This window comes from Prionailurus viverrinus, chromosome A3 (assembly GCF_022837055.1).
Source record: "Prionailurus viverrinus isolate Anna chromosome A3, UM_Priviv_1.0, whole genome shotgun sequence".
NCBI classification, from domain to species: Eukaryota; Metazoa; Chordata; class Mammalia; order Carnivora; family Felidae; genus Prionailurus; species Prionailurus viverrinus.
Genome location: NC_062563.1, coordinates 42853023 through 42868301, shown reverse-complemented (window position 1 = coordinate 42868301; position 15279 = coordinate 42853023). Strand labels below are relative to the sequence as shown.

Sequence of the window (15279 nt, the reverse complement as noted above, 5' to 3'; positions counted from 1 at the left end):
TATAACAACTCTCATTTATTGATACCTACTGAGGGTTGAGCACTGTGCTGAGAGGGGTGCCTCAGCACCTCTGTTATTGTCCCCATTTATAAAAAGAGGAATCCGAGGCATAGGGATAATAAGTCACTTTTCACGTAGGAGGCAGTAGCGGAATTCACACTCAGGCGAATGTTCCCAAACCCCTGCTCTTACCCAGAGCCCTGACTATCATCTATTCCTGACTAACAGAAAAGTGCGGACAGAAAGTGTGATGGTTAATTTTATGTGTCAACGTGGCTGGACCAAGGGGTGCTCAGATATGCGGTCAAACATTATTCTGGGTGTTTCTGTGTGGGTGTTTTAGATAACATTAACAGTTTTTTAAAGTTTATTTATTTTGAGGGGGGAGAGAAAGAGAGAGAGAGAGAAAGTGTGTGTGGGAGGGGCAGAGCGAGAGAGAGAAAAGGAGAAAGAGAGAATCCCAAGCATGTTCTGCACTGTCAGCACAGAGCCCAACATGGGGTGCAAACTCACAAACCGTGAGATTATGACCTGAGCTGAAATCAAGAGTTAGACACTTAACCGACTGAGCCACCCAGGTGCCTCTGGATAAGATTAACATTTAAATTGGTGGACTTTGAGTAAAGCAGATTGTGCCCCACCTTAATGCAGGTGGGCCTCATCCAATCAGTTGAAGGCCTAAATAGAACAAGAAGAGTGACCTTCCTGAGCAAGAGAGAATTCTCCGGCAGACAGCCTTTGGACTTCATCTGCAACATTGCCTCTTTCTGGGTCTGCAGGAGGCTGCCTTTGGACTTGAACTGGAACATCAGCTCTCCTGGGTCTCCAGCATGCCAGCCCGTGCTGCAGATTTGGGGTTTGCCAGTCTCCATTGTTGCATGTGCCAATTTTCTATAATAAATCTCTCTCTCTCTCTCTCTCTCTCTCTCTCCATATCCTTTTGGTTCTGTTTCTCTGGAGGACCCCGACCAATACAAAAAGTAACTGAGTTTTCACTGGTTCTTTAGCTCACTCATCTGTTGGTACCACTGGCCAGGTTTTCTGGTACAACATTATCTGTTACTTTGCAACGTGATTTTTGTTGCTGGCAGAAAATGCTAACTGATCACCAAGCTCATTTTCTTTTCTTTCTGGGATCCAGCTAAGCTCCATTTCCAGGTCTCCCTTGCAGTGGCATGCAGCCATATGACTGAATTATGCTAACGTGATGGAGGCATGCTGAGTCGGGGCATAAATACCACCCATGAGTGTCTATCTGTGCTCTTTCCCCTCCTTTAGTTTGACGTGGACAAGCATGGTAACTTTGGAAATGTGTGTCACAGATGAAAGAAGCCCACATCCCTGAATCGCTGCTTGGAGGGGAGCTGTTCCTCCAGAATACAGGCAGGAACTGGTAGGTGAATTATAAATAACTTTTATTGTGTTAAGCCACTAAGATTTGGGGATGTACTTCTTATAGCTGCTGGAATAACCTGAACTTGTAAACTTAAAAAAAATTATTTTTGAATGTTTATTTATTTTTGAGATGGAGAGACAGAGCGTGAGTGGGAGAGGGGCAGAGAGAGAGGGAGACACAGAATCCGAAGCAGGCTCTGGGCTCTGAGCTGTCACCATAGAGCCCGATGCGGGGCTCGAACCCATGAACCGTGAGATCATGATCTGAGCCGAAGTTGGACACTTAACTGACTGAGCCACCCGGGCGCCCCTGAACTAGTAAACTTTGATTTTAATCTTATTGAATAGTTCTACCATATTTATATTAGTAGTTGCTGCTTAGTCTCTTATCTGGAAGGAGACATTCAAATAGTAAGTAAATGAAAGAAACGAATTTGAAAGATACCGTAAGGACCAAATGGATGACAACAAGGGGGACAGCAAGGATGTTGGATGACAAGCATCAGAATAAGGCCATCCTCGAAGAGCAGAAAAAAGTATCTTGTCTGATCTCTTATTCTCTACCCTCCTCTGAGGTTTGTGTGGTGTGTGGGAGGGCCTTTGGGCATTGGCCGATTTAATGGACCCTCTGAGGCTGGTGAGCAGAAGTGATTCTGTTAATGGCATGAGACCTGGATGACATTTTGGTGTTTCTATTTTGGCTCAGTTTATGTTTACTATTATTATTAAAAAATTTTTAATGTTTTATTTATTCTTGAGAGAGAGAGAGAGAGAGAGAGAGACCAAGCACTAGTGGGGGAGGGGCAGAGTGAGAGAGGGGCACAGAATCGGAAGCAGGCTCCAGGTTCTGAGCTGTCAGCACAGAGCCCAACGTGGGGCTCAAACTCACGAGCCGTGAGATCATGACCTGAGCCGAAGTCAGATGCTTTACCAACTGAGCCATCCAGGTGCCCCTATTATTATTATTTTTATTTTAATGTTTATTTATTTGTGAGAGAGAGCATGGGTGGGGGAGTAGCAGAGAGAGAAGGGGATGGAGAATCCAAAGCAGGCTAGGTGCTGATAGCAAAGAGCCTGATGCTGGGCTTGAACTCACAAACTGTGAGATCATGACCTAAGCCAAAGTCAGATGCTTAACTGACTGAGCCACCCAGGTACCCTGTTATTGTTATTATTATTATTATTATTATTATTTAAAAAATACAAACAGGGGACATGGGTGGCTCAGTCAGTAAGCATCTGACTCTTGATGTCTGCTCGGGTCATGATCTCACAGTTTGTGGGATCGAGCCCCACATCGGGCTCTGTGCTGACAGTATGGAACCTGCTTGGGATTCTCTCTCTCCCTCTCTTTCTGCCTCTGCCCCCCTCTCTCTCTTTCTATCAAAATAAATAAACTTTAAAAAATACAAATTCAATGAATAACATAATTGCATATGAATCTCATATGGCTACCACCCAACTCTATCAAAGCCAAATGTTTCCCATACTTCAGATTTTTTTTGTGTGAGTATGCTATAGCTTATTAGATCAGCCATCTACTGATAGACATTTGGTTATTTTTATTCTTTAGTCTTGTGCATGCGTGTACAATTAATATTATGCCATATTTGATTACGCTTTTTTTTGCAAATCAGCCTAAAGAAAAATACAGATTCACCCCCCTCAAATTGCTTAATATATCTGTAAAAAAATGATAGTATCCTAGATAACCACAATGCCATGATCACACATAATGTAACTAACAAAATGGTAGTGGTTTCTCAGAGAGAGCAGGAAGACCAAGCCCTTGCTGCGATGGTAGAATGAAAACTAAGGCAGTGGCAGTGTGCAGAGAAAATAGGAAATTGATTCGAGAGACATTTTGGGAACAGGGGTGTCATTCAGCAAGATTTGGTGATATAATGAGCACTTCTAATGTTGTTCTCTTAAGATACCTTCAGTTTTCCCATGAGGGTAAATTAAATCTCGTTCAACCATGTACCTACTTTCATTCCATTATAGACCATATAGTTTTTAATTTTAAAGCATATGCCTTGAGGAAAACGAACCCTTGAAGGAACACAAGGGCAGGTAGAATAAAGAACACATACCCCATTTGTCATGGAGACTCTGGTCACAGCACAAAATTAAACGGCAGAGCGAATATGTAGTACGGTTACAGTCTCTGGTCTAATCTCCATCTTCCTGAGCAAAGCAAAGTGTGGAGTTCTGTGCATGGCTAATTAAGGCACCCTGGATATTCTCGGTGCATTCCATGTATTTTTATATAGGGATAACAATTAAAAAAAATTTTTTTTAATATTTATTTGTTTTTGAGACAGAGAGAGAGAGCATGAACAGGGGAGGGTCAGAAAAAGAGGGAGACACAGAATCTGAAACAGGCTCCAGGCTCTGAGCTGTCAGCACAGAGCCCGACACGGGGCTTGAACCCACGGACCGTGAGATCATGACCTGAGCTGAAGTTGGACGCTTAACCGACTGAGCCACCCAGGCGCCCCGGGATAACTATTTTTTCAAGAAATAAACATTTACAGATTCACTCGAAGACCTCCCTGGGCCCATACCTCTCTTTGCTGCCTCATAAGTGACCACTGTATTCAGGCGATCCTTGGAATCCCTGTGCATGTTTCTATACAATTACTTTATAATCAGATGTACATAAGCATATATGCCACTACTTGCTTGTTTTCCAACTCAGTATACGTGTTTCCTTGTATACAATCTTCTTAAAATTTGCTTTTTGCACTTGAATTTCTGAGGTTCATTCATAGACTCTGGTGCGTTCATTTTTAGTGCTGTGTGTAGTCCATTTGTAGATAGGCTGCAGTTTACTTGTTCATCCTCCTAGGGATAGGCATTTGGATTGTTTGCAATTTGCTTGCTCTTACAAATAATTTGAAAGGAAACATTCTTGTGCGTTATTACCCGGTGCACGTTTGTGACCGTTCCTCTAGGATATGTATGTAAAGGTGAAAACAGGTTCTTTGAATATATATGACCTCCTGCAGAGTGGGAGAGTGCCAGCATTTAGCATCATCAAACTTGACCTTTTTTGCTTATCCAAAGGTTGTGAAATGGTATTTCATTGTTTCACTTTGCAATTTCCTCATTACTAGGAATGTTGAGCATCTTTTCATACACAAGTTAGCTCAGGTGTTCTGTTAATCATCTGCATATAACCTTGGTCCATTTTTTCTATGGAGTTATTTTTTTCACTGACTTGTAGCTGTTCTTGTTTAAAAAAAAAAAAAAAATATATATATATATATATATATATATACATGCTTATTTATTTACTTTGAGAGAAAGAGAGAGAGAGAAGAGGAGGGGCAGAGAGAGAGGGAGAAAGAGAATCCCAAGCAGGCTCCACACTGTCAGCACAGAGCCCGACATGGGGCTCGATCCCACGAACTGGGAGATCATGGCCTGAGCCAAAACCAAAAGTCAGACACTTAACCAGCTGAGCTGCCCAGGTGCCCCTGATTCGTAGCTGTCCTTTAATGGATACTAACCCTTTTGTTTCATAGAACTTGTTGCACATAAGCTCCTGGTCTGTGGCTTGTCTTTTAACTTAGTTTATTGTGATTTTGAACCAAAATGTTTAATTTTAACTTAGCTTTCTCAATATTTTCCTTTTCCTTGTGGCCTAGTGTCTTGTTTAAGGAAGCCACTCCTATTCCAGGGTCATAAGGACATTTTCTTACAGTTGACTTCTAAAAGATTTATATACATTTAGGTCTTCATTTCCCTAGAATTTGTTTACGCTCTGTGCGTGATACCTATTTTCCCATATGAATAACTAGCACCATTTATCGAATATCACTACATCATCCTTTTTCTATTGTGTTTATTGCCATCTTGGCCATATTAAGATTCTTTTATGTGGTGGTCTGCCTCTGGGTTTTCTATCCTGTTTCTTTGACCTTTTTTTTCACTCCGTGTGCTAACGCCGTTCTCTCACGCTTATTATGGTTTTGTAATGTTTGATATGTGGCAGGTAGAATTTCCCCACCTTGCTGTCGTGGTTCATCTTCCCCTTTTATTTCTTCTTCATTTTCATTTTCCTCCTCCTCCTCCTCTTTCTTTGTCTTCTTATTGTATTCATGGCCCTTTGCTGTACCATATCAATTTTAGGATCAGATTTTCTAGTTTCACAGAAAAATACTATTGAGACTTTAGTTGAAATTGCATTGAATTAACTTCATATCTTTATATGGTTCCATCCTCCCATCTGTGAACTTAGTAGGCAATGCCATTCATTCAGGACTTCTTCTATGTCTTTTCTAAATTTTATAATTTTCTCCTTAATGTTCTCATGTATCTTTCCTTAGATTTACAATGATTTCATTGGCTATGAGATGTGGCATGGTGTCAGATAAAAGAGAGGATAGGCCGAATTCTTATTTCATCCAGCATTAAAGAGAATGCCATCAAAGTTTCAGCATTAAGAATAATGTTTGTAGGGGCGCCTGGGTGGCTCAGGAGGTTATGCCTCTGACTTCGGCTCAGGTTATGATCTCATGGTTCGTGAGTTCAAGCCCCACATTGGGCTGTCTGCTGTCAGCACAGAGCCTGCTTTGGATCCTCTGTCTCCCTCTCTCTCTGCCCCTCCCCACCTCACATACACGTTCTCTCTCTCTCAAAAATAAATAGCATTGTATGTGAACTCTACTCCCCCAGCCGTCCAGAAGAAGCACGTTTGCTGTAGATTTTTTAATAAACAGTGTTTATCTTCAATTCGATAATTATCTCTTCAACTGCACCCAGACTAGATGTTATCACATTCGTTGAGACTTCATTCCAAGTGCAATTGGTTCCTTTTTTATATTTTTTATAAATATATATATATTTATATTTTTTATAAATATATATATATTTATATTTTGCTTGTGTTTCCCCATCATTTATTTTTCTTTTTAAATGGATGTTATCCATGCATTTATCCCTTGAAGCAAACAAAACATAACTTGCTTTATTGTCTTTTTCAAGTCTTTCCATAAAACTAATTTCACCTGGTATAAATTCATGTCCTGATTTTTAAATTGGGTTTGATGTGTTTTTTTCCAGATATTTTGGAATGTTAGTTTGTAGGCTTAGTTTGAGTTGCAGGGTATTTTTTCCTTTTCTTCCTCTCTCTTCCTTTGGGCTCTTTCCTCGTTATTGTTCCCTTGGTTGCTTTAATGGGCTCCTTAGCTCTATATCCCACAGCCAAGTCTTATAATGATGTTTTAGGGCTCTGGATTCACAGAGATACTGGAGATATGGGGAATTCATTCAGCAAGCCAGTGAGAAACTTGGCCAGGTTCATGGACATGAGGCTGTCTTTGCCTTCCAGACTCCAGTCTCCCTAGGTCTATACAGATTCTTACATAAGCAGAGCTCTATATGGCTAGCTACGGTCTGTTCAGCCATGTCTTTGGAAAAAGAAGCTTTCATGTCACATGAAATGCAGAGATCAGCCATGTTTGCTGGCTCATATCCAAAGGTCTCTACAGGTAAGACTTTGGAGTAAGCCCAAAGGTTTGGATAGGTACGCGTGTAGAGCTGCTTCTGGGGAAAACCTTGGGTCTGCTTGCAATCATCTAGTACTTTCTGGAGAAGTGAAGAGGCATTCCATCTTCCTGATGCTAGATGCTAGGCTCTTCAATTTTCCCCACAGATCGATCTTGTTTCATGTATTTAAGCTATCTCTGGATATAACTCTTCTTTTAATCAGCACTGCAGAAACAGAGACATCAGACTCTCTCCAGAAAGTTTAACCTTCAGCTACTGTTGTCTCGTGTCAAAGGCTCAGATGAGAGAATGAAGGGCTAAGAAAGATGGGTGAAGTGTTGGGTCATCCATTAACTCCTTTGAAAGAAACTCCCCTCATTTTCTATCTAGTTGGGGAATCTTTGACTTAGCTCCTATAGACATCCCTTCACTGAATTTCACAATTAATATTTGCTGCCATTTAGGAAATGCCTACCACGTGTCATGCTCTGAACCAAGTATGTGTCTCTAGTCCCTTATACAAACTTCCATGGTGGAGTTTCAGGCCCAGTTTACAGATAGGGGGAACTGATTCAGGGATCACTTAATCTATGCCAAGCAATTAACATGACACTACATTTGTCCATCATAATCTGCTGTGTTTTTCTCCCATAAGGAAAGAATTATTGCCACCTGAGTACCATAGAATCTACCTGTATGGCATGCATAACATTTGTTTCCAAAGTAGAAATAACAATACAACATACAGATTTCTTCTATGATCTATACAATTCTCTCCATAACCCCCAAATCTGTGTTATGTCTATTTCTTTTAGCTGAGGGGGGAAATTTAAATAATGAAGACTTGCCTAATCCAGGTAAGGGACCAGAAATGTTTTAAAACAACTTTGTGGGGGTGCCTGGGTGGCTCAGTCGATTAAGCGTTGGACTCTTGATTTTGGCTCAGGTCACGATCTCATAGTTTGTGAGATTGACCCCCATATGGGGCTGTGAGCTGTCAAACATGGAGCCTGCTTGGGATTCTCTCCCTCTCTCTCTGCCCCTTCCCAGCTTGTGCACAGGTGCGCCCATGCTCTCTCTCAAAAATAAATAAACTTTAAAAAACAACTCTATGGTATTTCTCCAATGGCTCAGTATAGCTCACAAAGTTAAACTGTGTTGGATTTCACTGTGCTCTGATTTGGATAGAGAGACAGTTGATTACAAGCAGCCACATTTGAACTAATATGGGCTTATGAGGTTTTCTCAAAGCTCACATGAGAGAAAAAGTTAGATTAGGTCTTTGAAAGCAGTTTAAATTTTATTATCCAGGAGGTGATTTCAGAATCAGTTCATAAAGACAGACGGGAAAGATGTTCATGCATTTCTAAACTGTTAAATGTCACCAGGGTAAAATATTGGTTTCCATCAATGGGCAAATAACCAACCAGAGATGGCCGTTTTTCCCACATGTTCATTTTTGGCCTGTCACATAGAGTTCTTCAAAATGAAATATGACTTTTAATAAGAAAAAAAGTTAATCACTAAAGATCTTTCTTTTTTTTTTTTTTTAATGTTTCTTTATTTTTGAGACAGAGAGAGACAGAGTGTAATCAGTGGAGAGGCAGAGAGAGAGGGAGACACAGCATCCGAAGCAGGCTCCAGGCTCTGAGCTGTCAGCACAGAGCCCGACGTGGGGCTCGAACTCACAGACTGTGAAATCATGACCCGAGCCGAAGTCGGACGCCTAACTGACTGAGCCACCCAGGCGCCCCCTTTTTTATTTATTTATTTATTTATTTATTTATTTATTTATTTATTATTTTTTATTTTAGATCTTTCTTATTGGAAGGTTTAACTAACGCTATCAATCACACGAGCCCACGTGGAGGTAAATGTTCCTCAGTATCCATTTATCGTTCTTCCTTCCCTCACCCCCATTTGGGTTGCTTGAGCAATAAATGTCTTCTCTCTCCCTGAATTTATAGTAAACTTTTTGTGGCCACGAATTGCATCGAATCCCAAATCTCTTACTCTTTAGGGCTTAATAGATAGAGCGTGCTGCACCCTTGTGATGCTCCATAAATATTGCCGATGGCAGGGATGACATTTCAGTGGTGAATGCCTGTCAAAGAAATGCTATGCAAGAGGGATTTTTATGGACAGCAGCACGGTAATGGAATACAGATCTGCAATGCATCACCAAACATTGACCTAAAACCGAGCAAGGCTGGAAAATTATTGACAAAGCGTGGGCTGCAAACCTCGGAGGAAGCGGGAAGCTCTGAAGTGGCATCTCGGCATGGCTGACAAGGTGTGCCGCCCATCTATCAACCAGCCAATCAACATTTACTGAATGCCAGCGAAGAAAAACATGTCATGCTAGATCCTGATACCACACAGGAAGTCGGTTATATCTGTTCTGCATATTAGTGAGGTTCATTAAATGTGCATGATTTTCTACCTTTTTGCAATTTGGATTACTATTACTACTATATTATTGCTTTGCTTGGCCATCTGTATTTTCCTGCTTGCAAGCTAGGAGGAAATTTACTCCTTTTGCAAATTTCTCAACTGTGTTTCAAATATATCTCTAGAGCTCAGATACTGCATGTAATTATTAAATGGTTCACAGTAGAATAAATACACTTGCTCTGCTTGAAAAGGAATAATCCTACAAAGTCAAATTTAGCACCGGGCAAGAAATTCTAATATCCCCATCCTCTAAAAGCAGTTCTGCATATGCATGAAGTTTGCTTTCATAAACGGTCCTTGGCTGGGAGTTTTAAATAGGTTCTTGAAGAAATGCACACTTGAAGGTGCTCACGCCCAGAGGAGAGCACCTGAAGAAACCAGCATGCCTTCGTGGCTGCAGAACTGGCCAGAGACTCATGCTGGCACGGCAGTGAACACAGTTCCAGCCAAAGGCAGGTGGTGGCTCAAGACTCCCGGAGCCTCGGGCAGCAACATTCCCTGAGTGAGGTGAGAGAAGGGTCCTCATCTATGCCTCGGGCCCAGTTTCTGACCCAATCACAAAATCTCTCCTCCTTTCTCCTAAAGCCTGCGTGATGCACACCTCTTCCATGAAGCCTTCTTAGAATGCTGCCCCCTGTCCCGGGCTGTAACTCCCAGGCCAGGTGTCCAGATTACCTCCTGAACGTGTCTGCACCTCCCGTTTCCCCCCCTTCACCTAAATTGTACCCTCAGCCTGGAATATACCCCTTAACTCTACCAGTTACCTTCCTTCAAATCCTAGAGCAAATGCTACCCGTTCAGGGAAGCCTATCTCTGCTTCTCTGGCTAGAGATAATTTTGCATTGCTCCATACTCTCCAAGGCATCTTTGTTATGAGGCGGTGCGTATAATGACCCCCTCACTGGTGTCAAATCCTGTCTCCACCACGTATTAGCTGTATCATCTTGTCCACGTTACTTAGCCTTTCTATGCCTCCATTTTCAAAATGGGGATAGTCCTGATAAGAGTTCTTTCTTTCTTTTTTTTAAATTTCTTTTAATGTTTATTTTTGAGATAGAGAGAGACAGAGTGTGAGTGGGGGAGGGGCAGAGAGCGAGGGAGACATCAGAAGCCGGCTCCAGGCTCTGAGCTGTCAGCACAGACATGCAGCTCGAACCCCATGAACCGTGGGATCATGACCTGAGCTGAAGTCGGGCACTCAACCCACTGTGTCCTGATAATAGCTATTTCAAAGGTTTATTATGAGAATTAACTGAATTAATACATGCAAAGCACTTAAAACAGTGCCTTAAACACAGTAACTGCTTAATAAGCTGCTATTTTAGCCCTAGCTACGCTTAGCACTGTGGTGATTTGGGCATCTGTCTCCACTCATAGGACATTTTGCAAGCTCCTCAGAAGCTTGCATATCAAAGCTAATAGTTTCATAAATACCAAACTAAATTATGCCCCATGCTTTTTAAATTTACTTCTTATTACGGGAAAAAAAATCCAGAGATCTACAAAAGTAGGCAGAAATCTCATGTACCCATGATAAGCGTTAGCACTTACTAACCCATGACCATTTTATTTTCTGTATTCCTCCACTCATCTCCTTCCTCCTGCCCCAAGCCCTAAGTTATATGGAAGAAAATCCCAGGAAAATATTTCACCCAGAGGGAATTCTGAATAAACTTATCCTACACGCATGGATAGGATGTTATATTCAACTTCTCCTTGGGCCAAGAAGGAATCATCTCCAGGACCCAAATTTTCAGACCACAGGTCCTGCTAGTGGTGTGGGCTTGGACTTTGACCCACTTTCCTTCCATAAGCATTTACAATAATAATTATGTTTCGAGAGGCCATGATTTGAACTGGTACCATCCAGTCTTTATAATAACAAGATGGTGGATAAGGATCTTTGAATATGACTTGATCATTGGGAAAAGCCCTATTTATAGGTCAAAGTGGCTCCTGTGTCTTGAGTCAGTGGCTTCCTAATAAGCAAAGATCCTACATGCTTGATTCATTATACTGTGTCTCAGGCAATCGGACACTGGGGAATTTTTACCACCGACAATGAAGAATTGTGTTGCAAGAAGCCCTAATTCGCCCTAGTTAGACGATTTTAGCCAGTTTAAAGTTGAACTTTCAAGAACAAGTTTGCAAATGAAAGTATTTAAAATAGAAGCCAATTCTGTTTGTTTGTTTGTTTGTTTGTTTGTTTAAAGAATATTCTTACAGCATATCACACAGGGAGACTTGCTTGGGGTGGTTGTGCTGGGTTCAGAAAATGGGCCGTGGTGGGGCGGGGCGGGGAGGGGACCATTGTGTTGGTTATATTTTTGTGCCTGCATCAATCCACCAAAGATTAATTTAGTACCTACTAGCTGTAGAGAGAACAAGTGACACATGTATTGCTCCTGCCCTGCTGTCATGTGGACAACTGGTAAGCAGTCATGTTGAAGCCGGGCACCCCCTCTTGGTCCTCCTCAGTGCAATGTTCCAAACCACCATTACCCGTTAGGTCTTGCCCCTGGCTTAGTGACATCTGTTTGGGGACTTCACATCTCTGTGTCTGAAAAGGGTTTATTTGCTAAGGGTAAGTTAGGAGGTCGGGTTGTAAGTTGTGGAGGGTATGAGATGCTTCATGTCAGAAGTTCTCAGACCTTTGGGATACACCCTCATGTCCTAAGCACACCCTTTTGAACACGACGTGATAATTTTAAAGCTGTCGTAGAAGAAGCTGATGAAGAGTCAATTGTGCTGTTGAACATAGGTAATGATCTTTTTTAAAATGTTGCAAATGTGACTGGTTTTTCTCCTTTCTTCTTTTCTGCATGTTTTGTAATTGCCAAACCCCCAACTCATGTGCCCTTTTGTGTCCCCCAGTCACACTCTGGTCAACTTGCTGACTGTAGGGACAGAGTATAAGTCACCTGGTCCGCTGGAGACCCATATCTGGCCAGTCTGGCCATCATGCTTTGTGTCTTTTATCATAAAAATGTTGCTTATAAAAGAATGGTACAGTTTGGATTTAAAAACCTGTCTGAAGCTTGGGTTCAAGTGTTGGCTCTGACACATCCTAGTCTGACCAGGGAAGAGACACACAACCTCTCTGAGCCTGTTTCCTTCTCACCGAACAGAGAACGGCAACATTTATTTTGCCTACACGCGTTTGCCATGGAAGTGAAAGAAATGAGTAGAGTGATGTACACATATTGTTATACCATTAATTGAAGTTCACATGTTCTTATGAAATTTACCCAGGAACATCAATAATAGGGAAGCGCTAGGTTTAAAACCTAGCTGATTTTGAGTAAGCAAGCCACAAGACTTTATTTCTCAATATTTCTCATATGCAATCAACCGTAAAGGCAAGAATTTTACTTGGAGAAAAAAGAGACTGCATGTTTACATGTTTAGTAGCAAAACAGGTGGAAGAAAAGTCACACCTTTGGATGGACCATTGGGTACGTTAACATGGTAGGACGCCAAGCAATGCTTCGAACCTATGGGTTGATGACACTGCATTGCGTATTTGGAAATGGCTAAGAGAATAGATCTTAAATGACCTCATCAACAAGAAAAAATATTTCTTTGGTACTATGCATGGTGTCAGATGCTAACCAGACTTAATGCAGTGATCATCTTGTGACATATGCAAATATCAAATCGCTATGTTGTATACCTGAAATTGATATAATGTCATATGTCGATTGTGCCTCAATTAAAAAAATACTTCAAACCTTTGCCAATTATGCTTACTGCTCCGTTGCAAGGAACTACGTGAGCCCTTATAAGGTTACAGCAGAAGCATTTTTCCAAAACACATAGAAACAGAGCAGAGGGCCAAAACAGTTGTCTTCAACAGATCAAGTGGAGCGAGCATGTTTTTTATCATCTTATGGTGGGTTGAAAAGGATTTCTTATTATTTCTATTTTCTTTTGTCTTTTTAGAAATGTTTATTTATTTTTGAGAGAGAGACAAAGAGAGACTGAGGGGCAGAGAGAGAGGGAGACATAGAATCCAAAGCAGGCTCCAGGCTCTGAGCTGTCAGCACAGAGCCCAGTGCCGGGCTTGAACTCACAAACCATGAGACCATGACCTGAGCTGAAGTCAGATGCTTAACTGATTGAGTCACCCAGGCGCCCCATCTTCTATCTTTAATAAAGTGGCAAATAACTCCCAACTCATCCAAACAAAATAGTCCAAGACCATTCTAGAGGAACATTGCCATATTAACAAAATCCAAGAATTTAGAGAATGTAGCTATGACGGAGAAAAATCACAGTATAATTTAGGGAAGCACTAAGATTATTTTTCTGGGAATAGCCAAGTTTTCAAAACAGAGTCAAACAAAACCCCCAGATCTAAAGTCAAAGGCGGCCCCCGAGGCCCAGTATACCTGTTGAACCAGTCGTCTGTGTATCGAGGGTAGGGGTAGGGGTCATTGCCGCTGAAGTCATAGCTCGCTTCCGCGTTCTGAAAAACACAAGGCGTCTCATTAGGTCAGTCAAGCCAGATGGACAGGCCAGAGAGGATGCTTCAAGACATGACTGTCTGATGCTTACAGGTCCTCTGTGGAGTGCTGTGTTAATGTTCCTCCCTGGGCCAGCCCTTGCAAAGGGGTGACAGAGCTGGTGTGTCCTTGGATCTCTGTCCCTCCCTTTATCCTCTTCCCAGACCTCCTCATTCCATTCTGCTTCAGGCCCTCAATGAACTAGCAAATTTGAGTCCTGTGCTCTCTAGGACTGTCTCCATTTTAAGTTGAGTTACCATCTGTGGGTGAACGGGCTTCACCTAGAATCCAGGACTTATGTTATGCTTCCTTGGCTTGATGGTCAGAATGCTCTCGGTCTTATGTCACAAGTGAGGCAATCTCTGGAGTTTTCTTGCTTTGTGCAGAAGGCTCCCTGCTTCAGACTGACCTAGGCTTGGGTCCTTTATATTTATGGGTGTTAAACCCCTGCCCAAGCCCCTAACATCAGCACAGTATCAACCTCACTGAGTCACTCAACACAGATCAGAGTCTAATATATTCCAGTGATTATGCCAGATATGGGAACGCCCTTGTGTAACTTACAGCCTAGCTGGGGCACAGACATCAATCAAATGACCAAACAAATAAATACACAATTATGAACGGGGAGTACTCTACTCCCTACAGTATTTGGTTAGAAGTTTAAATTCTATGCATCTAACACCTCCATTTTTCCCCTTGAGAGATTTTCCCCCCCAGAAATCAATTACATATGCACTTAAATAGTTTTCCATTTAGGTCTTTAGTTGGCCGACCTTTTATTTTGGCCCAAGATGGGAAATGATCTACCATCTTTTGGAGACTAATTCATCCTTCCCACTGCTTTCTCTGCTTGCCTGGAATGCTCAGAATGAGAATCCCATTTTTCTCTGTTCTGTTTTTGAGTTCTGCAGTAGAGACCCAGGTGGCTTCCTGGCCCACAGTATACATTTGGCTAGAAAGCACTGGATTAGGTATATATTCCGGTGTGGGCATTTCCTGATTTCATGGGTCCTGAGACATTTTCAGGAATCGTGCCCTTTTATGAGGTAAAACACTTTAGTCTGTAAACTTTATGTATCAGTGGCATAATGTTTTTAAAAGCAAACTGATGAATTCCATTAGTTTGCGTTTCCATTTGCTGGATGGACAAAGGGCTATTAGTCACCAGTAGTTGTAGTAATCAGAATTATAATACTAATTTATTTATTTATTTATTTATTTAAAATGTTTATTTATTTTTGAGACAGAGAGAGACAGAGCATGAGCAGGGAAGGGGCAGAGAGAGAGGGAGACACAGAATGTGAAGCAGGCTCCAGGCTCTGAGCTGTCAGCACAGAGCCCGACGCGGGGCTTGAACTCACGAACTGCGAGATCATGACCTGAGCCGAAGTCGGATGCTTAACCGACTGAGCCACCCAGGTGCCCC

At 41.8% G+C, this 15279-nt stretch overlaps 1 protein-coding gene across 2 annotated transcripts in view; it reads right to left on the bottom strand.

Annotated features, from left to right (window-relative positions):
* Positions 1–15279, bottom strand: part of PCSK2 (proprotein convertase subtilisin/kexin type 2) — a 272641-nt gene that overhangs the window by 58426 nt on the left and 198936 nt on the right. For both annotated transcript variants that reach the window (XM_047853203.1, XM_047853204.1), the window contains one exon: positions 13737–13813. In XM_047853203.1, the coding sequence (XP_047709159.1) occupies positions 13737–13813 (77 nt within the window). The remainder of the gene's footprint in view (positions 1–13736; positions 13814–15279) is intronic.